Genomic DNA, 21311 nt, shown 5'->3' with positions numbered 1-21311 from the left:
CCCCTAAAATAATTACGAGTTTTCACTTCTGTATTCAAAGATTGATTTCTCGAAAAAGCAATTGAAAGAAAAAAAAGTCGACTTTCTTTGCGCGACAAACTACCCCTTAATTATTCCAGGGAGCCCCTGAACTAATCACGAGCCTGCACAATGAAATGGGGGGGGGGGGGGCAGGGAATCGCTCAGAGATTTGCTCCCCAACTCGCTTTTATCTAACCGTTGTAGCGATACCGTTACGAGTCGAACAGTTCCCGCACGTATGGGCTATGTTTCACGCTCTACTCGCTTTGTTACTGTCCTTCTCTCTCGAGTCGGGGGATTCCTGTTTTTATTTCGTCGGTACGTTTTTTCCCTTCTTTTTTCCATTGCTGTCTACGGTGTGCACGCCATAAACCGAGCGCCGTTTATTCTTCTACCGAGCGCGAAAGCTTCGCGGTGTTCGGAGAGAAAGTTGCTCGCTGGGGGGTCTGGATTGATAAAAAGAAAAACGAATAAAAAAAAAAAGAAAAATGAAAGAAGATGCAGGGAAACTGGAGAGAGAAAACAAAGAAAAGAAACGAACCGACGAGAGAGACGAATCGCGAGTCATCGGCTCCTCGAAAGATTCGACTGTTCCTGTTAAAGAGGAGAAGCGAGAGCGTCATCGAAGAAGACACAGCGCATCGGACAACGTACGAAGGAGAAAGAGAGAGAGCGAGCGGAGTAGCTTCGGTCGTAGGTATTTATTTTAGTTCATCGATTTCTCGAGCACACCGGTGTGTGGAGATGTACCTGTATGTATGCAAAGTAATAGCCCCCCAGGCTGACGGACTAGCGCCTCTGCCACTTGCCGGGTACACTCGATCGCAAAAGTGCACCCTTGGCACCCCCTCGCGACAGCTTTGACGTTAATGGTCGATCGATCGGTCGGGAGACAGGTGGTAGTTGTGGCGGCAAAAATAATCTTTGGCTATACGTGTGTATTAGCGATGGGATCAAGCATACCGCAGTTAGTATCGAAACGGGATTGGATTATATTCAAGGTCTGCGTCGAGGAATTATCAACGGGATTTCCAAATTGAAATGCACGACCAAAGATTAAATCGGAGGCTTTTGCGACGAGTAGATTGGAAATTAAAAGTCTGTTAGAATTCGGTAGGGGCATGCACGAAAATGTTCTTGAAAACCATTTCCTTTGACTTTAAATTTTAAATAGAATTACGCTCAAAATTCACCGTCTGCCTCTGGTCGAAATTAAACGAGGACGATTCGATATCCTAGCAGTGGTAATAAAAGATGGCTTCGCTCTCGAGATTTCGCGCGTTTTCAATTTTCCTCTCATACGCTTCGATCGAAAACCAAAAGTATCTACGCACGGGGCTTTTTACGTCGATTCTGATCTCCCTGGTAAAACTTTGCGCTTGTAAACGGCGAATGAAATCTTTACCAGGAACGTTATACTCGTGTAAACGTTCCCAACTTGTGCGAAGAGACGTCGACGTTTCTAGGAATGAATTTATCGCGAACTTTGTTCACTTTGACTTCTCGAGTCAACGCTTTGCACCCCATAAGCGTCGCTATTACGCAATTGTTATAACCAGTAGTTAAACGTTAGTTGCTAACCGACATTGTGTTTAAAGTTATTGCCCCGTAAAATATAATACTACGCAATGTACCTTTGGATTTCCTTTTACAGAGTTTTAACGATCAAAAATAATGTATTTTACAAGAGGGTTGGGGGGCGATCTGTCCCTTTTCCATTTTAACGTGCTTTTACGAAGATTAAAATAATTAAAATCGTGTCGTCTTTTTCTCACAAACTGAGGAATATTTTTTGCTGTAACTTTCTGGATTTTGTTACTCGATATTGTAAAGGGATTGGCATAAATTTTCCGTCGACGCTCGTGGTAATTTTTAGGTCGAACAAAGCCCCGTGGTTTCTCGCCGGTGGAGTACAATGCCAGTCGCGGAGTTAGGTAATTTCCAGTTTGGCGAATTTGTGTCCCTTGTTCGTCGCTCGGACTTCATTTGTCCCTTCGTTCCTTAATTGCGCGCCGGTTCATTTCTGTCCCGCGCGACGAGGGACGGAAAGGCGGCGAAATTGCTTTTTTTCCCCGCATAGTCATGCCGCGAGCTCGCAGCGAGCAAATCGTTCGGTCTCAGCTGCGAAATAGCAGCCAGTGTCGAACAATCGTTCTCAAGCTTCCTCGAGTTCGTTCGGCTGATAACGACGTGCGTCTCGAAGAGGAAGAAACTCGATTTCGGTCGGTGAATGGATCTCGTCGCGAGAAAAAGTCACTCGAAAATAAGGGAGTCTTCTGGACGTTCGAAAGAACGAAGGAAAATTATTTTTTTCTTCGTGTTGTAGAAATTATTTGAATCGAAAGCAGGAGAAGTCAAAGTTTCAGAGTTTTACGAAAAGATGGTTCGTGTTGGTTCAGGAGACCCCCTCGTAAAGATGTGTCCCCCCTCTGGTTCTTGTTTCACGGTTGGAAGCAAGACGCTCGACTCGAATCGCGCCACGAAACAAGAGTCGTCCCCTTGAAGGAGTACTCTCGTTACTGGGTCTTTTGCAGCTTGAATGCCGCAAGAGAGCAAGTGTTGGATAAGTGTTTATTCACGTCCCGGGGCTGTCTAGTGTGTACTCGTCCCATTAAACTTCGTCTTTTTCTCTCGTCTCGTTTCGTAAAATCGTTCCGTCCTCTATGTAGAGTGTCTACATCCTTTTCTCGAGTCTTGCTCTTTGTTAACATTTAGGACACGAGTGGAAATTATTTTGGAAATCTTACTACCTTCTACGGTATTAACGTACAGAACGATTCGTGCGAAGCGTTACAAGATGTTTCCTCAGAAACTAATTACGATATTGACTTCGTCTTTTTCAAGTCACTCTGACCAGATTTTTGGGAGACGCCCTAGATATTTTTCAACGGAAGATGGTACAATTTTCTCGCTATTCGGTCAGTTCTTATCAAATTGGGTGACATTTAGTTTGATCATTTTTTTTTTAGAGTTCAACCTGTAACCCTGTAAAAGTAAATTTAGGGGAGAGCAGAACTTTTATTACACGATACCGATAAAATTAAAATTACCCGCACAGGGTGAGGAATTATTGGCCGTAACAGCGAACAGAGTGATTTCTCACGAAAAATTACGCTCCTGGTACCCGTTGGATAAACTATCGATTTCGTCTAATCCATAAATAAAAATTCAGGGGTGTTAAATCCGGATGATCGCGGTAGTCGAGTTTATTACTCGGCCGCGTGAATTTACGGGGGTTATTTGTATCGAAAACGAGGGCTTACTTTCAAAAAACCTTTTCTCCTCTCAATTTATATTTTTTTTTTTTTTTTTTTTTTTTTATATACCATAGATCTCTTCTCCTCGCGAAACGTGATTTCCAACACGTCACACGCATACGGGATTTCGTCGCACCAATATTCCCGCGCTGTGGTTCTCGCCACCTTTGACGAGAACCGTTTTCGCTTCGACGACAAGCGAGTAAATACAATTCCACGGTATGGCAAATGGGGGGCAGGTGTGCCCCGAGTGCACAACTTCGTAATTGAGCGCTAGACGGGTTTCCTCACTTCCGGGTGCATTATTTTCGAACCGAATATCCGAAACGCGAACCGACTAATTCGACCGTTCGTTGGAATATTATCCAGCAACGAGAGGTTACGTTGTTTCAACGGTTAACGAGGATTTCCTTCACGGTGAATTTACTTGCAAAATATCACGATTTTGAGTTCGAGCGATCAACCAACACCCAAAGTGTCGTCCTCATCTGCTCTGGTTACGAGAAAATGTTTCAGATTACTCGATCACGGTTTTCAAGTTTTCGAAATTGAATATTTGAGATTTTTATTAAAAATCGTAACAATGATCCTCCAATGGCTACACTTTCGAACAAGAAGAAATTTATGGAACATTTTATAACTCGAATACTGTCTCCTTTCTATATGTAAGGGTACCGTGCAGCTGCAAAGGATCAATTTTTGCGAAATTCTCATCCCCGCGAATTTCTCTCGTGCTCGAGCACGAACAAAGTCATGTACGAACGCGCTTTGATAACGATCGCGGTACATCGTGGTAAAGTTAATAACCAAAAAAATGGAAAAAAGAAAGACGGACCAACCGATACATGGTAGCGCGATGATTGACAATTCGAAAAAATTCAGTCTTTTCCGCTGTCGAAAAAAAAAGGTTCGCAACAAACGATTCTTTGATCGCAGAGGCTCTTTCCAATTTAAAAGTCGCGGTTCACTAGATGGAAGAAACGAAGTAAATAAGAAAAATAAAGAAATGAAAATAAAATTCAACCAACTGACCGAAAGACATTTTGGGAAATGATTCTCTCAAGGACCTCGAAATGCGTTAGAAAATTGAGTAAATTAAAATATCCCTGGATACGCAAAATTAACATCATTTTATCGAATTACGGCAAACCTTGTAATCTATGCGAAACCTCCACCTGCATTTATGGCACACTCCGCAAAAACAGGCCGTCGTTGCAAATTTCTACGCTGTCGTAAAACGTTCGTACCAAAACACGGCACTGCGTATGGGAATTAATTAGCTTCACGAATTGCAGTAATAAGAACTTGTAAAGTTACGGCACGACTTTGGCTAATAAAGTTCCCTGCCTGTACAATTTCCCGCGGCGTGTTTCTCTTACGGTGCCCGCGTCACGGGGTAATTGCAAACACTTAATATTAAGTAGATTCGAAAATTTGAACGTTCGAGTTACGATTACGGGGAAAACGTGGGAAACACACGCTGCCCTGTACAGGTGTACACTTCTTGCGTAGAGTTGGCCAATAATTGTTATATTATAATTAATTACCGAAAGGAATTATAATAGTAGTAATTTGATAGTCTTCCACAAAATGTACAATCTATCGTAAATAAATGACCAATTTGATAATCGTCGAAAGTGTAATCGTTGTTGCTCAATGATCGCTAATCGGCGACTTTACATTAATCAAGATCGTCAGAGTCATCGTCATCTCTGTCAATTTCGTCCACGTGGAAATCATTGCTCACTCCACGAGAGATCCTCCCTCGTTTACCTTTCTTTCGTCGTTAAATTCGTTCCTAAATAAAGACACTCTAACGAGTTGTACTCTAGCCTTAACCGATAGACTCTCGGTCTCTTTGAGGCGCTAGGTACGGGGATGCACGGGCGTTAAGGGTGACGACGGTGTGATTGTTCCTACTTTGCATAAAGTGCCACTTACCACGACCACTGAATAGAGTATCTTGGCTTTCAAGTCAGCCGCATCCTTGAGGGGCTCCAGAGCGTCCAGAGCGTCCAGGGTATGCAAATGAGCCTGGCCGTAGAGTGCCGCGTATCTCTCGGCCAGTCTTTCGGCGGTTGCGTCGCCGAGGCTGGAAAAATTCTCTCCAGGTCCACGAAGATCGCTGTTACTGACCAAAGGTTCTGGAGTCGGGCTACAGCTCTCGTCCGTGTGATAGCCAGCGCTGCTGCTGGATTCCTCTTCGTAGTCGTCCGCCAGATTCTCGTCCAATTGGAATACCTGCACGGAAAATATGCCATACCTTTGAAAAAGCTCCGGCTCTCGTGCATTTTCATCGCCCCGTTGGGAATTTTCCGCGGGATTCGAGCCGAGGAAACACGTTGCCAGACGTACACACGTTTCGCATTTCGTTGTCTCTGCTTTTGATGTCTCGACGGTGAAAAGTTCACGGGAAAAATGATCGTGGCACGCTCTCGAAAATTGAAATTGAGATTTTTAGCTCGTTGAAGCTCGGAGAGAGCCATCGGAGCGCGATCTACAGGGTGTCACCTCGATCGGAGCAGAGGAAAATTTTCTTTGTCGCGAGTAATACGATTTCGAGTCTTTCGAGGCGATGGTGTTCGATTGTTCGTAAGTTTTGTAATTTTAATTTCTTCACTAGTTACGAAAAGGTATCGAGCCGGTCGAGAAAAATTGAGGGCCAAAAAATCCTAAGTGGACCACTCTGATAGAAAGTTGCGATATTATTTTCCTTCCGAGGGAAAAATAATAAGTGTCCATCAAATAATAGAAGCAAGTCTTACTCGAAAGTAAAAGAGAATTATATTCGGTCGGACCCTGTAGTCGCACTACGTAAGGGATACGAGTTCACAGAGACGGTCTCCGTACCGTGGAGAGCCTGAAAAGAATACTGGAAGTGAAAAAGGATCGTACTGGATCAGACGTCTAGTAAAACGGGCGGTGTCTATATTCTCCTTAACTCGCAGGTCATCTGACTCGCACTCTGTAGATTTTGCTGGCTGCGTTGGATCATCAATAGCGGGGTAATTTGCAACAGGTCTTCGTAGCGCAAAACCGTGAAAGATGAATGATTTTCTTTCCCTAATAAATCTTAGCTATCTGAAATTTTGCGCATAGCGTTGCAAACTATCCCCGTCCGATTGTGAGCGATGCATCGGTAGAATATCAAGGCGAGAAATGTTCTCGACGAAGACGATTTACAAATCCTAGAGATTCATTGGAGTTGCGATTTAAGCTGCGACGCGAAAGTTTCCCGATCGATAAGTCGAGTCCAGGTTTTGGTGAATCGCAAGGAGACACGTTGCGAGTACGCTCGGATAATTTAAGATCGTGGGAGGGCTCTTAAGGGATTTCACGTGGTCGGAGATCCCGGTTCTCGCGTACAGGGCTTTGTTCATCGAGCTTCCTCTCTGCTGAGCCACGATCTCGCGGGACTTGTCAGCGTTCTCCGCTCTCTTCGAACAATTTTATTTCTTTCCCGCTTTTAAATACCGTTTAATCCCGAGCTTGAATTCGATTTCGGAACCTACCTGTAGATTGTCTCGGTGCATCAGCTGCAAAGCCAAGTCGCAACCCCTCGAGAACTGCAGCAACCTGGCAGCCAATGGTGGATTTTTCGTGTTCCCACCGAGCGTGGATTTCCTCAAGGCCGTCCATTGTCTGAGAGCTTCCTTGTCCTGCTCGACCCTTCGTTTCAGCTCGGATAAGAGACTTTCTAAGCCGCTCGGATCGCCAGCTTTCTCCAGCGTGTTCAGCAGGCTCTGATTATCGATCAGCCTCTGCTGGATTTCGCTGTATTTGAGCGAAAGTTGCCGCTGATGCGAGGCTGCCTGCACACCTTGGTCAGCTGAAAATGCAAACCGCGGATTACTTTCTCACGAGAGATCTACGATTTCTCGGACGGTCGCTCGACAAATCGTGAATCACTCGTGGCTTCGTTTTAAGTCCTCCTTAATCCCCGTCTGACTCCCGAGTCCTACGACAGGATTGCGTTAAATTCTAGGAGCAACGATTGCTCGAGAACGGACTTCTTTGCAACCAGAGACTAGGATCCAGAGTCTCCCCTGCCCCGTAAGTATTTTTCAGTTCGTAAATTTCGGATAAGCGGGGTTAAAGGTGAAAACCTCGGGACCTACGAGTGCTACGACGTAGAACTTTGCGTAAAAATACCCATGTACAGGGCGACGATACAGGAAGATGGTTTCTATTTAAAGACGATCACTTTTCGATGTTTAAATTTCGTTACATACTTTTTCTCAAAAGTCAACAATAATTTTAATTAACTCCGCTAATCGAACGTTCGCTGACTACCGGTCCGATGATTTTATACGAGCGTAGAGGCATTCAATCATCCTGCAATTCGGGAACCGAATGAAATTCCGAATCGCGATAAATTCGGAGCGGATAATTATTCGGCAATTATCTCGAATCGGAGGAACGCGCATTGAAATCACGTTCGACTGTGTTCGCGCGAATGCGAAGAATCGTTGGAATTTTACGTATTCGAGGGAATTGAGCAGCCATTCTTCCTCCCGTTCGTTCCAGAACTTAAACTTTATTTATCGTCAAGGGGTCGAACACCTGGCGATCGAAAGATGGAGCCAACGAGAGGTGGAGAACGCACACAGAGGGTGGCCTTTTTCCGTGTTGACGTTACCAACAACGAAGCGAATCTGGCCGCGTGTGTAAACGCATTAGCGTCCACCGTATCGTATGGGGTATTTGCATTCGGAAATGTAACGCGTCCGCGGCAGCTGCGCTAAAGTTCAATACTTAACGGGACCTATACGCGACGAAACGTTGACTATGACACCACGACATGCTCTCTCTCGTCTTTACACACCGGGCAAAGTAAACGACGCGTGTACTGTAATATCAAGCCCTCCGTAAAATGTAAAATACTTTCGGTGATTAAGATTTCTCTCGCGGTATTACATTACATTAGACGTACAGGGTGTACCGCTTATCTCGATCGATTCAATTTTTATCGTAAGTGGTGGATAAATTTCTTTCGTCAAATTTACAAAAAATTAAGCGTCACGATCTCGAAAGGTCGATTCGTTTGCTAATTACCAAAAAAAAATGACGTTGGTCAAGTCAGGTAGTACACCCTGTATACTTTCTAATTAAAATTCGCAACGATTCCGGTCTAATATTTTTGTAACCCCTTGCTCTCCTGAAATATATTACTACGCCCCTGTTCTCTGTTAAAACAATAATAATATTTAACGTATAAATACGATCGAAACTGTGCGATAAAAGGAACAAACAATTTTTGTAATTTATGAAATTTCGAACGACCTATTTTGTTCACCGCCCCCAGGCAATTCCCCGACACTGCTCACGCGTTGTTTAATTTTAGGGAAGAGAAAGCAACACTAATTATAGCGAGGTAAATCTAGACTATTCACGAGATGTACAGGGTGGTCCACCTAATTTTTTCCTAACTGGTAAGCGAACCAAGATCTTTGCTTTCGAAACGACGGAGCTTGTCTTCTTTTCTTTTTTTTACATTCAAGTTTTCAAAGTCGCCTACAGTTTTCTTACCTCGCTCAAAAAAGAATTTGCAATCGAAAAAATCGTACGGGTTAAAGTTAAGCGATCCACGTTGTATTTTCGTGATCCCTGGTTGTTCGAAATCCATAGTTCGATTCCCTCGGATCGATCTTCGGAATTGGATCGCTATCGGTGTTCGCGATAGCGGATTCCCGTGGCCGCGATAAGTGGAACTCGGTCCGCAAGTAATGCAACTGAACGCGCGGTGTGTTATTTCAGACTCCAGATGACAGTAATCGGATCAGGAAACGGTGCATCGGGTCCCCGTAGACTTTCAGACTTTCTCCCATATACTCGTAATGTTATTTCTATCGCGTAGCTCGCTGAACACCGTCTACTTCGACCGGGAAGATTCTCGTCTCTTATCTACGTTTCTTCGTTATCGAACCTACCGAAACTCGCGACAAGTACTTTACCGGCTATAGTCACGTGCTCAACTTTCACGACTCGAGAAAGTATTTCATATTATACTCTAACGGGTGAAGTGTACTGTACCGAGTTCATAAGTAGACCTTTCGAAGAAGTCGAAATTGCTCGAATATACTGTGCGGAGTAAACCGTAGATTCGCGTTTTAAATGCCCCGAACGGTATCGATGAATCCCATTGTTACCTTTGTGCGTCCTGGTGTGTTTTCCAAAGCTCTCCAACTTGTGTACAGCTAGCTTGTACGCATCGATCCTGGTTTCCAGCTCCTCTTTCAGCGCCACGGGCAATGGTAGCAGATTTGACGCTCCGGCGTTCTCCAAATTGCTCGTTTGGGAAGATGATACGAGTCCGTGTTTACCCAATCCCTCCACAGCCCTCTCCAAAGCCCTTTTCCTAGCTACCAGGATGTTCCTCGCATTTGGGGCCAATCTGCTCAAGGATACCAGCAACTTGCACCAGATTCTCAAACGGAAGTGGTCCTGACTGATCGAGATCAGGTGTACGATCCTCCAGAGGACCTGTTCCACCCGGAGAATCTTTGTGTCGCTGACGTTCAGTTCGAGAAGCCTCGAGTAGAGTGCCTCCAACAACGACAGACTGTGTGGCAGAGTTTCGATCAACAGGTCCACAGGAATGTCCGGCAGGGTCGCCTTGAGAGTATAGTGCGGCAGCTTCATTAGGAAGCCAGCTGCTTCTCGATACTGCCTCCCCTCGTACAGTCTCAGGAGTCTGTTCAAAGGAAATGCTTGTCTTTAAGGTGTCCTTGGAACGGGGGGGCACGAGAAATTTGGCTAATGCTAGCTTTCACGTTTAATGGTAACGAGTCGGGTAAACACGAAACACAGGATCTCGATCAGTTAACCGACCCTAAAGGAATATTAATTATTGAGCTTTGAGCAAAAATTCACCGTCGAAAGGGAAAATATTTGTCGTCGGGAGATGCTCAAAGTAGTGAAATCTTTTGACGTTGGTCTCGGTAATAAAAAGAATAATTTTCTATGCTTGGAAAACTTTCAAAAGAGCGTTTTACTTTCTCGAATAGACTCTCGAGCTTTCGGAAGGCTAACGGATTTTATAGGAATATTAATTTTTGAGTCGGACGATCCGTTATTACTCAAATAGATTTTGGAGTTTCGTAAGTTTGCCAACATCTGTCCCGTCGTAATCGACACTCGGAATCAGTTACCCAGTGTTGTATCCCATCGCAACCCAGGGGACCTAATGAACCTGTTCTGTCGTCTAATCGATCAATATAACCATAATCGTAACGGGTTCCGACAGGTGCTATAACCCGTCCCGACCACGGAGCAAATTATCTTGACGCGTTCACGAGCTATACGGGCCGACAAATTCTGCGGGTTACTCCGTTCCCTCGATCCTGCTCGGTTCAGCTGGTATCACGTATTCGTAAATACGAATCAACCGGTCGATTAAATTGCGAAAAACAGGTTAAACGAATGGCCAGAATCGGTATTAATGATTTTACATCAATTTTCCACTCTCTAACACGGTCGTTGTCGAGTACGTGTCGATAGTACGCGTGTCGTTTGGCGAAAACTTGGAATTGGTTAAAAAAAAGATACCTGAAATCGCGCTCAGCAATTGCATAAATTATCTACCGGATTAGATCCGAGTCAGGCCAGTGAGAAAGTAGGTATCTCTGTTCTTCCTTGAGAACAAGTCGATCCTAGACGCGTATACGCAAAGTTACTCAAAAAATTGCTAGACTGGCACTCAACAATTACCCGAACATACCAGCTTCTAACCTAGCGATTAAGTTGCGAGAAACTAGGCATCTCCGGTCTTCCTCGAGAGCAAGTTGATCCGTGTAATTTACACAAACACAAAGCCAACGAAACAATTGGCTGGAATGGCGCTCGACGATTACTAAAACTTTGCATTTACGCAGGTATCTCGACGCAAGTAGACCGTGTACAGCGATAGACGAAGAACACGTACCTTCTGAGCGCCATACGTGGATTCGAGCCCTCGTCCTCGGGCAAGCCGATTTGGCCGACTAGAAATTGAGATCCGGGACCCCATACGAGCCTCTGGATGGGGTTCCTGGGTCGTTCCGGTCTTATCCTCTCGCAGGAGTTTAACCCACCGGGTGGCACGGTTCGTCTGCTCATTCTGGCCTTTTCTACTTACTCCCGGGTTTCTTCGTATCTTTCCACGGTATCTTCCTCCTTCCACGTAGCCTGAAAATCGCCCTTACGGGATACCTCCCCTGGACCACCCCTCGCTGGAAGTATTCAATTCATCCGTGTTACCCGATCGAGACCCTTTCTTCTTTCTCGTTCGTTACCCCGAAACGATTTCCGGTGATCTTTCGTCCTTGGCGCGTTTCACATGCTCGATTCGGCACGGCCCTTCTCCCTGGGTGTCCTCCTACGCTTCCTCTAATCTCTAATTTCGCTGGAACGTGTCCGAGCAAGGTGTCCCGCGATCCTAACTCGTCCCGAGTCTGCCGGGTCCGGAGTGCGGCCGTTTCATTCACGAGGAAACGGATGACTCATCTCCAGCGACGATACCCTGTCCAGCCGATCCCTGCTTTCTTTTCGCGACGAAAGCACCTTTCTTTCTCTCTCGTCAGCACCGATACACTCTCAACGCTCGAGATCCACCGGCACGAAACTGGCCTATAGCCTCGGGACTGACCGGCCCACTTCTCCGACGACGGACATGGACCTGCGAACCGAATAATTTAGGTGAGCAGCTTCCTTCTCCGACACGGTGATCCTGTCAAAACATTTCTCGCCACGGCGACGTTCGATTTTTACTCGGGGATTTTCGTCCCTTAATAACATTTAACGTTAAAAACACCGATACGTGCGTACAACGTGGGAGGGACAAATAATTCATGGTGCAAACTGGGTCGGGAAGACTTTGGAAAATCAATTTAGTACGCGTGTATCCAATCGATGATTTTTACGCAGGATGGGATTTTAAGTAACGTGTGTTAGCGCGTTAATTCTGTAAGTAATTCTGCATGGGATTGAAAGCCGTTCTTAAGGCGCGGGGAAAACACTTTCGATGCCTGCAGTGGAATCCGTAATGCCAGTCGGCACTAGATCGATTTTCAAATGCACTTTCCTCGAAAACGAAATCTCCGATGCAATTTCCTTGCTCTATTTTTTCGTTTCACCAGCCATAGAATCTGCCCGACCCTGTGTGTACCACGAATTTTTGCCCACGGGAACTAAAACACGGTACTCGTTCGATAAGAACCAAGTATCTGAAAACGAGTCGAAAATTTTGAAAACTCGAATGTAACGATACGACACCATTTTTCAATTCGGAGATAAAAAGATGATAAATGTTTTTAGAATTTTATTACACACTTTTGATAATTCTCGTCGAATAAATAATATCGTTCCTTCGTAACGAACACGCATAAAAGTGTGTCACGATTGTGGCAGTTTTAAACATTTTTAATCCTATTAAATTCCGAGTCTGCCGTCGTTTCGAAACGGTGAGAAAACACTGACCGACGCGATAAAGAGTGGATTGTAAATATACAGAATATAAAAAGAATATTTACGAAGCAAAGGCGTAGCGAACACACATCAAGAACATAGCGTTCTGGTTCTAAATCCCTTCGCGAATCAACGAGAGGGAAAACACTGGACGCATTGAACAGAATTTTCTTCGTGAAAGGGAATTGTTCCGGCGGCAGCCGGTCGATACTCGTTAATCGCGAAACATACGAGACCCTCGACGCGTTCCATTAAATTCGATCTATCGACCCGGAAAACCTATCGACAAATAGAATTTACCGTCGGTGTCCCGTTCACCTGCAACCGAGTAAAACGTACCGTTCCGACGTTGACCCGGCCGATCTTTACGACCGGTATTACGTAAAGAACAACGAGATCAGCGCGCGTGCTTCGCTGCAGAAGCAATTGGCCAGTGGCTGTCCAGTTCGGATCGATTTCAACCGAGAAAGATCGTACGCAATCGAAAGACAACACCGAAGCACCAAAATTTTTCACAACTATTATTCGTCATTTAATCCCGTGGATCTGGACGGAGTCCTCGCGGCTGGAATTTTCGGCTAATCCGGTGTACGAGTCCGTGGACGACTGGAGGCGAAACAAACGCGACGTGAACACGGGGGAAACGAACGAATTTTCGATGGCCGTAAAAGCCGAGCGATCCAACATGTCTGCTAGCGAGCGCGAACAACGAAATCCTTTGGCCGGGAGACGACCAAGGAGGATACACGGGGCCCCTCTGTCCTCGACCGGATGGAGGTGGAACAGAGGGAATCGCCTGGATGGCTCTCACGAGAGATCGGTACAGCTGCTAGCGACGGACAGTGGTGGGATCGCCGTAGCCGGGAAAATAACCCGAATCCCATCCGTAACACTGTAACACGTGGGGGAAAGTACCATGGGCGGAGTGGAAGAACTAACGGGTGTTCCTATTGTATCACGCTCGGGTGTACCGTTATACCTTAGAACTTGGTATACCGATACAATAGGTACACCCTTCGCTTCTCCCACTCGAATCGTGCTGCTCGTTACGCCCACGCTGAGAATATTTCACCGGAGGCACGAAACATCGAAAGACCGTGTTTCTCTCGTGCCCATCGCTACTCGAGGGAAAGAGAGACCGGCTTGGGAGCGAAAGGAGACGGGAAAGCGCGCGGAATAAAAATAAATGCGTGAAACTCGGAGAAGGGGGACGCCGGAAGAACGACAAAGCCGATGAGTAACGCGAGAAACGAGTGAACGAAACTGTCTCGGGAAATGAAAATAATGGACACTTAGGAAAATGAGGCTAACGCGATCAATGGGCGGGCCGCGACTCAAGGAGGAGAGATCTTCACGCGGAAGACAGGTAAAATAAACGATCGAAATGGGGCCAACGGATCGCTGCGTAAATTTTATACGTTTCTAGGAATCAGTTGGACGAAATGGAAAGTTTCTTTTTTTCAACTCTTTCGATGTTTCGCGTTGACGAGCACGATATGTTAATCTCGAGCCAAAAACTTACGAGCGAGAGTCTCCTCTCGGGTTCAAAGAGCTGAACGCACGAGTCTCCGGGTATACGAGACACCTAGGCTCTTTCCGATCAAAGTTTCGGTCGTTCTTCTCGCGGGTCGTTGCATCGTTAAAATACCATTACAGAGAGGGGGGAGAAAAAAAATAATACGGACGAACGAGATTCGCGTTAAGGGGACAAAAGAGGCGGAAAGAAAAAAAATTGAACAAGAGGAGGAACCGGAGACGAGGATGTCGACCTACTGTCCTGCATACCGAGCGGGACTGACTACCTGCCACGACGAGAATCACGATGTACACGTGGTCGAAACCCAGAAAATTTCCTCGACGATACGCGTGCAAATTCGCGGCTCGAGTGCTCGTTTCCTTCACCACCGTTCGCGGAAGACGCTGGGACAGCTTTCGTCGAACCACTCGAAGCGAACCCGACACTTTCCATCCCGGTGTGGATCGTCGACCCTCGAAAATCGAATGGTACACACCGGTACTTTCGAATCGTCACCGATGATCTTTCCTCGCGCGACAAATGTTGATTCTTCGTTAAATATTAATTGTCGTATCGATTGGTCCCGAGTGCATGAATATGCGATAAGCACGATAATTCGTCGATTGGGTAATCTAGGTCAGATGGATATTAACCAATTAATGATCATTTTCTATTTGTCCAAGGGTTGTTAATTAACTGTACATCGGGACCATTCGAGCCATTTTGGCTCAATGTGGATTTCTTGTAATTTATTGTTTTTGTACGATTAAAACTGTTACGAATGCAACCGAATGCTCTTGTGTTTTTCTTGGTCCTATTGCTTTTTGTTTCGAGGAGATTTTAGGGCCATCGGTATTTCTTAGAATAGTAGCCTATATTTTTTTTTAAAGAATGGAATCCCGTAGTGTGGATGCAAAGTATCGGAATTCTCCTTCGATCCCGAGCATCTCCTGTTCAGTGCACAATTAAGCGGCTCGTATCATCGTCGGGATGCAGTAAATGCATGCGATGCAGTAATCGTGACTTCGGTTCGAAATGCTAATTGTAATTCGTAATACCGCACGTTTGACTCCTTGATCGATTAATCAACGATCAGAATAACGTCTCGGCTGCGTTCGATGCAAAATTCGCGGGTCTCGAGATTAATTTCCACGCCAGGGACGATTATCCAGGTGGCCCGGCGATAATACCGGTACCAGAAACCGACAACACACAACCAACACGGCGTGATCGATAAATTTTGCGATCCTCGTCGCGCCGTTAATGATGTAATTGTACACGAAACTCGGTTAGAGCGAGGATTTGATTTTACGGTGCGAGAATTAAATTATTTTTAACGTCGATCGATAAACGGATTAATTCGTTAATTTTCGAGGGGATGAAGATACTTTGTACGATTTTCTTTTTATTGCGTTGGACAGCGTACCGGTGAGAGCACGAGGTGCGATACGTTAGAAAGGCAAATACAGCTTCGAACGATTTCTATCCGAGTTAAACGTTCGGTAAATACGTAGCGACGATAAACCGTAGGTTAAACATTGTAAAACACCCGATGGAACGAACGTGAAATTCATTTACAAAGTGTGGATACGATTTTACGAACAGAAACGCGTGAATCATAATTACAAAGTTTGCGAAATCGGGTAGATGATTCTCGTGTAGGAGATTAAGGATCCCGGTTGGACGTAGGCGCGGAATGGCCCGAAATGGTCCCAGGTATCCTATTATCGCTATTGGGTTACACCATAATTTTCATTTAGCTTGTTCGTGGCACGTTATAATAGCCGTGACCGCGTAAAACCGATATATTACCATTAGAATTCGAGTTTTATTTCTTACTCGACCGTCGAGAGCATTGATCTTCATTCGGAGGGGGCAAAACTTGCACTGCGTCGACGGTTTACGACAATTAAAATCTTTCACGGTAATGCAACGATGCACCGTCATGCGCAAAGAAAATGGAAACGTGCGGTTATCTCCTGTACAGGAGTAAATTTGTTAAATTTACTTACATCTCCTCCGTATTATTTTAACTATTATCGGAATTTTTAATTTATTCCATCCAAGAAGGAGGACGACACTCCCGCTCGAAGGTAAGTATTTATAATTGACTTTAAAATCGATACCCCCGTATTATCTTACCTATTACCAAAATTTCAAATTTGTTTCGTCGTTTAATTTTATCGAATGGAAAATGAATTTGTATGTTTTATTCCGAAGAGAAATCTTCCAAGATTAGGAAAATAATGAAAAAAAAGAAACAGAGAAATAATAAATATAGGAGATCCGTAGAAACTGATTTAAAATGAAATATTGTCTCTTTCTTCGTAAAAAATTCAAAATCCACGATTAATTTTCGTCTAGCACTCTCCGGACACTTTCACCGGCGGTGAAACGAGTTTTAAAAGTCGCGTCGATCGTTTTAGCGTGATTTTCTTTTTTTATCGTACGAATAAGATCGATAAAGTGTTCACGAGCGACGATACACTGCGAAGAGTTGGGTTAATCGAATTTCGGACGACCACACAAATTTGCCATTTTCGTCGCAGAGGGTCCCGAACTTCGTTACCCGAGGAATCCATTCTCAAATAGAAATTTCACCCCTGAATTCGACAGGATGTCGAGAGCATACTGTTTCGTAGGTCCTGGAATCATGGATATTTTACGTCTTCCCGAAAGTCGGTCAAAAGTCGTCGATGCTCCGAACTTGGGAATTGGAAAATTTCTCCCGAGCCGTCTTCAAAGTTCGCCTAATCGATTCTACGCATCACCGCTTGGCGCAAGGAACGCCACAGTGTCCCGCGAATAGCGGATAACGTTCCTCGTGAACCATTTTCCGCGTCACGTGTCCGGGACGCATCAATCTGTCGGATGTCTTTGTTCGTGCAACCGGTGTAGCGTTTCGCATGCTTGGATCCGTTAAGCGAACGCTACTCTGGAACCGCTATTCGAAGATCTATCGATACGAGATCACGGTGGACAGCTTCCCAATAAATTCGTGCACCTCGTCCTCGTTTTTCGATCGAGAATCGGAAACGACAATTTTCTTTAACCGAGGCTCGATGGACGGAACTCGAACGCGACAAGTAACGGGGACAATACGCGACGTATAATCGAGGTGTAGCCGTACACTCTGGATTCGAAGTTCCAGAAAGATTTCGAGCGACGGAGCATCGTAAAACATCGCACGTCGAGACCGATACGGATAACAAGACGAAGCGTAGAAGGGGGAATCGGAAGTAAAATCGCTCCGAGCTATCGCTCGAGCTCGATCGTCGATCCGCGTGGATCCGCTTCGATCGTCACTATCTCCGGGCAGGTATTTAACCGTGCTCGAGATTACGCGTACGTGTGTTCGACCGTGATATCGACGAGGCCTGAGAACCCGCTATCGTATCCCGATTCGGTCCATATTCCGAGAATGCACCGACCATTTACGAAAATGACATTCTTCGTCGTCTCCGTCCTCTATCGATCTTTCCCTGTCTCTCTTCTTCCTCGTCGACGTCGTCGTCTTCTCCGACGTTGTTTTTTTTATCAACGACACCGGCTTTGTCGCCCTCGATACTTCTTCTTCCCCATTGAAAACCCGATGGAAATTACGTTAGCCCGCACCCCGGGTAAACGCACCCTGCCTAACTCCCTAGCTCCTCGGTTTTGCATCTTCCAATGATCGATCGGCGAGACATTGTTATCGAACGGTCGCGTTGATTACTTTTGCTCGTCGATCGAGTCAATTTTTCCTCCACTTCTACGGTGTTTTCTTCGTACACCGAGAACGTGGTATCGGTTGGTGCGCGTGTGTAACGCGAGTCGGTCAAAGGGTACGAATCCCGTCTCTTTGAGACGCGCGTTAAAACGCACCAGTTGCTCCGACGATAACGTTACTCTCAAGAATAAGGCGACGCTGTGTACGCGAAAAGTACGAATCGCTCGTCTACAGAGTACTTCGTGCGAAGTTGAACGAAACTCGAAATATACGGGGTGTCTCGGGTGAACTGGTGTTTTAAAAGGCATATGTTCGGATGGAACGAATCTTTTCTCGAGGGTACCGTTTCAATGAGATTTCAAGACGGTAATTTCTCTCAAATTCAATCAGTAATATCGTAGCACCCCTGTAGAATTATTCCCCGCTTTACTTTTACGTTCTTCGAATAATAATTCACGCTTCACCGATGAAATCTAACGGTACTTGGAGTCACGTTTTTAGAGATTTATTTTCTCTTAAAATTCGATACCAATCCTGAAGCAATACAGAGCGTATTCGATATTGGCGTGTTAGCCACGTGCTCGGGACACGTTCCACGTTCCACGTTCCACGCGACGCATCTGTGCACTCGGGTGCATCCCTTCGTTAACGTCTGCCTCCAAACCGATCGCTCCTCGTAATTATTTCGCAATCGGTAAACGCGTTTGCCCACCGTTTCCCCGTGATTTATAATGGTAGGGCTCGCGAATCGACGCGTTATTAGAACGCGAACACTAATCGACCCTAACCCAGGACCGACCAATATGCTTTAGGGGGAATACGGCATCGATAGTCCACGTCGATGTATTATTGATTTACAATGGACGATGGTCGGCGAGATAAGCGGGGAAACTGCGTGAAAGCTCGGAAGCGATTTAGAAGCTTTCGAAGCTGGGCATCGAGCGCTTCGATTCATTGACACAGACCGAAGTTCGATTAACGATTTAACCACCGAGAGGATTTCCCGAACAAAACTGTCCGGTGGTACTTTCGATGCAGGATTACCGAGTGTCCGCGAAAAATCAGTCCCGTGCTTAGATTGGCTGTCGTTTCGACTCATTGCCGGTGTTATTTGTTATTTCACAGACGCGAAATAGACACGCAAGAGAATTGCTATAGAATTTTAACTCCCGAGCTTCGAGGAAAAGATATACACAAAACGAGCAGCAATTTTTCTAGTCACCCTGTACGAAACATTTCCCGCAACTCGTCCCAACCGAGAAATTGCTTCGAGACCGCTCCGTTCGTTATACATACGTGTATATCCGGTGTCTAGAATATTCACGGGCCCTAGTCGCGCGCGTAACATAATTCGGAATTAACCATCCCCCGGTTGAGTCGTCCGGTTTCGAGTAGCATAAATATTCGTGGCTACCAGCGGTTAGGATATCGCTAGGATAACCGCAAAGAAGAGGGGGTTTCTCCCCTTTCGCTTTGTGTTTGTCCCCAGCACGAGGGTCGAGGGTCCGAAACTCGCGAGAAAGATTTGTAAAGCGAAATCTTGGATATTCGATGCAGTTCCCTCTCTGGGCTAGAGGGATTTATAGAGCACGAAGGGCTCGTCGATAGTTACCAGAGAAGCCGACTGAAATATTGCTAAGACGCGCAACGGCCGTAATTTCCAATTACGGTTAATGTACCGTAGTATAAAACGTAATTAAGGCGTGGACCGAGTAATTAAGCCGCAGGAAAGTGGCGAATCCGCGTGGCGGTATGGAAAATTCATGTCTTCCTTGTTAGCTCCAACTTTTTCTATCCGTGCTATAATCTTCCTTTTTTTTTTGCTTCTGCCGAGGAATAATGGCTCCTCGCTATCAATCATCCGTTGAAACGGTCGCTGGAAAGTTTCGTCGCCCCGGAAGTTGTTGCTGTTGTTGTTTCAAGTGTTTGTTCTCCGCAACGACCGATTCGTAAATTCTTGAGGTAAGCTTTCGAGGAGTCGAGTCGCTGCATCCTCGAAGACGTCTCACGAAAGCTGTTAAGTAGCCAAGTCGTTGCAATCTGAGAGACATCCCGGAGAAACTTTCGAGTAACCGAGTCGTTGCAATCTGAGAGACATCTCGGAGAAACTTTCGAGTAACCGAGTCGCTGTAACCTGAGAGACATCTCGCAGAAGCTTACGAGTAACCGAGTCGCTGTAACTCGAAGGACATTCCTTGCTGGATATCTATGTTTCACGTTCCTCGGATACGATGGATCAACAATTATTGCACCAATTGTCGTTCCATGCCTGTGGAAAGTTGCAACGGTTTTTCGACTAAATAAACTGCAGTTTTTTGGCCCTCGTTGCAAATCGATAGGCTCGTCTTAGCGGTCGTTAACGGGACGGATGGTAGTTGCCGGCAACACGGAGGGTACGGGGGTTATCGAAGGCCAATTTACAAGGTTTCCCGAAGAAACGATTTATTTTGTGGTCATCTATCTCGCGTCATTGGCGATTTCGAGCAAACATACCGGGGAAACGCGTCGTTCCCCCGTGATCGATGGCGTCTTTAGCTACTTGTCATTCTTAGCTCCGAGATTCTTTTCACCCTCCAGTTGCAAAGTGGGTCGGGAGGACTTCGATAGGCGTTATCGCGGCGACGCTACGTAAGTACTCGACGCACGGCGTACGTTTCAGGGACGCCGACGCCTACATGCTTTCAATCTCTTAAGGGGCCATACACACCCTTTGCATACCCTTCTAAGATAAAGAAAATCGATTGCCTTCTTTTATTCGCTTATTTAATTGTGCCCAGTAAGGGCCAATAGTACCGTGCATCGCGGAAACATCCGGTATTTGAACTTTCGGACTCTCCTCGCGAAGGAAAGTACCCGAGCCAACGTTCCTTCGACGATCGATGGTTTCTTTTCGTTGTGCTTGCTTCTTGTACGTAACTTCCGTGGTGTTTCTATTAGCCAGGCCTTTGTTCTTCGAGCATACCCAACTCTCGTGTCGCGATTCGACTTATTTGAACATCTTATCGAAGATCTTCGTGGAACGAGTAGGGTCGTATCGTCAGCGAATGTATATTAAATGTGATCCAACGATAATTTCAAACTGCGGATTAACGCGCTGCGACGACCGTGAGACCGATGTCGATAAATTCGGTACAGCTCGCACGAAAACGAGATTTTAACTTCGTTGCACTCTCTTGTTCCTCCCCAGTTTCTTGCGAATCGTTTCCCTTCTCGAAAGTTTTCCCCTTCCGCTTAAATGCTTTAGCGTTCCGTAACGCGTTTTCCTTTCCGCTGCTCGACGTTTCCTACCTTTCTTCTTTCGCCCGGTTCCATTTTCGCTCGAATCGAATCGCGTTCTTTGCGAATGTACAATCGTCGACGCAAC

The 21311-nt window shown here is 45.7% G+C and overlaps 1 protein-coding gene across 5 annotated transcripts in view; it reads right to left on the bottom strand.

Moving 5' to 3' along the window:
* LOC143146389 (uncharacterized) overlaps positions 1 to 21311 on the bottom strand; it is a 104437-nt gene that overhangs the window by 4133 nt on the left and 78993 nt on the right. For 4 of the 5 annotated variants that reach the window (XM_076310642.1, XM_076310640.1, XM_076310644.1 and 1 more), the window contains 4 exons: positions 11203 to 11934; positions 9428 to 9972; positions 6791 to 7107; positions 5220 to 5519 (listed from right to left, as the gene is read on the bottom strand). In XM_076310642.1, coding sequence (XP_076166757.1) covers positions 5220 to 5519; positions 6791 to 7107; positions 9428 to 9972; positions 11203 to 11375 — 1335 coding nt within the window. In that variant the 5' untranslated portion in view covers positions 11376 to 11934. The remainder of the gene's footprint in view (positions 1 to 5219; positions 5520 to 6790; positions 7108 to 9427; positions 9973 to 11202; positions 11935 to 21311) is intronic. The other variant, XM_076310645.1, reaches the window with a different exon arrangement.

The sequence above is a fragment of the Ptiloglossa arizonensis genome, chromosome 4, assembly GCF_051014685.1.
Source record: "Ptiloglossa arizonensis isolate GNS036 chromosome 4, iyPtiAriz1_principal, whole genome shotgun sequence".
In the NCBI taxonomy this organism is placed as follows: Eukaryota; Metazoa; Arthropoda; class Insecta; order Hymenoptera; family Colletidae; genus Ptiloglossa; species Ptiloglossa arizonensis.
The sequence above is the reverse complement of the archived record's forward strand: the minus strand, read 5'-3'. Positions and strand labels throughout refer to the sequence as shown.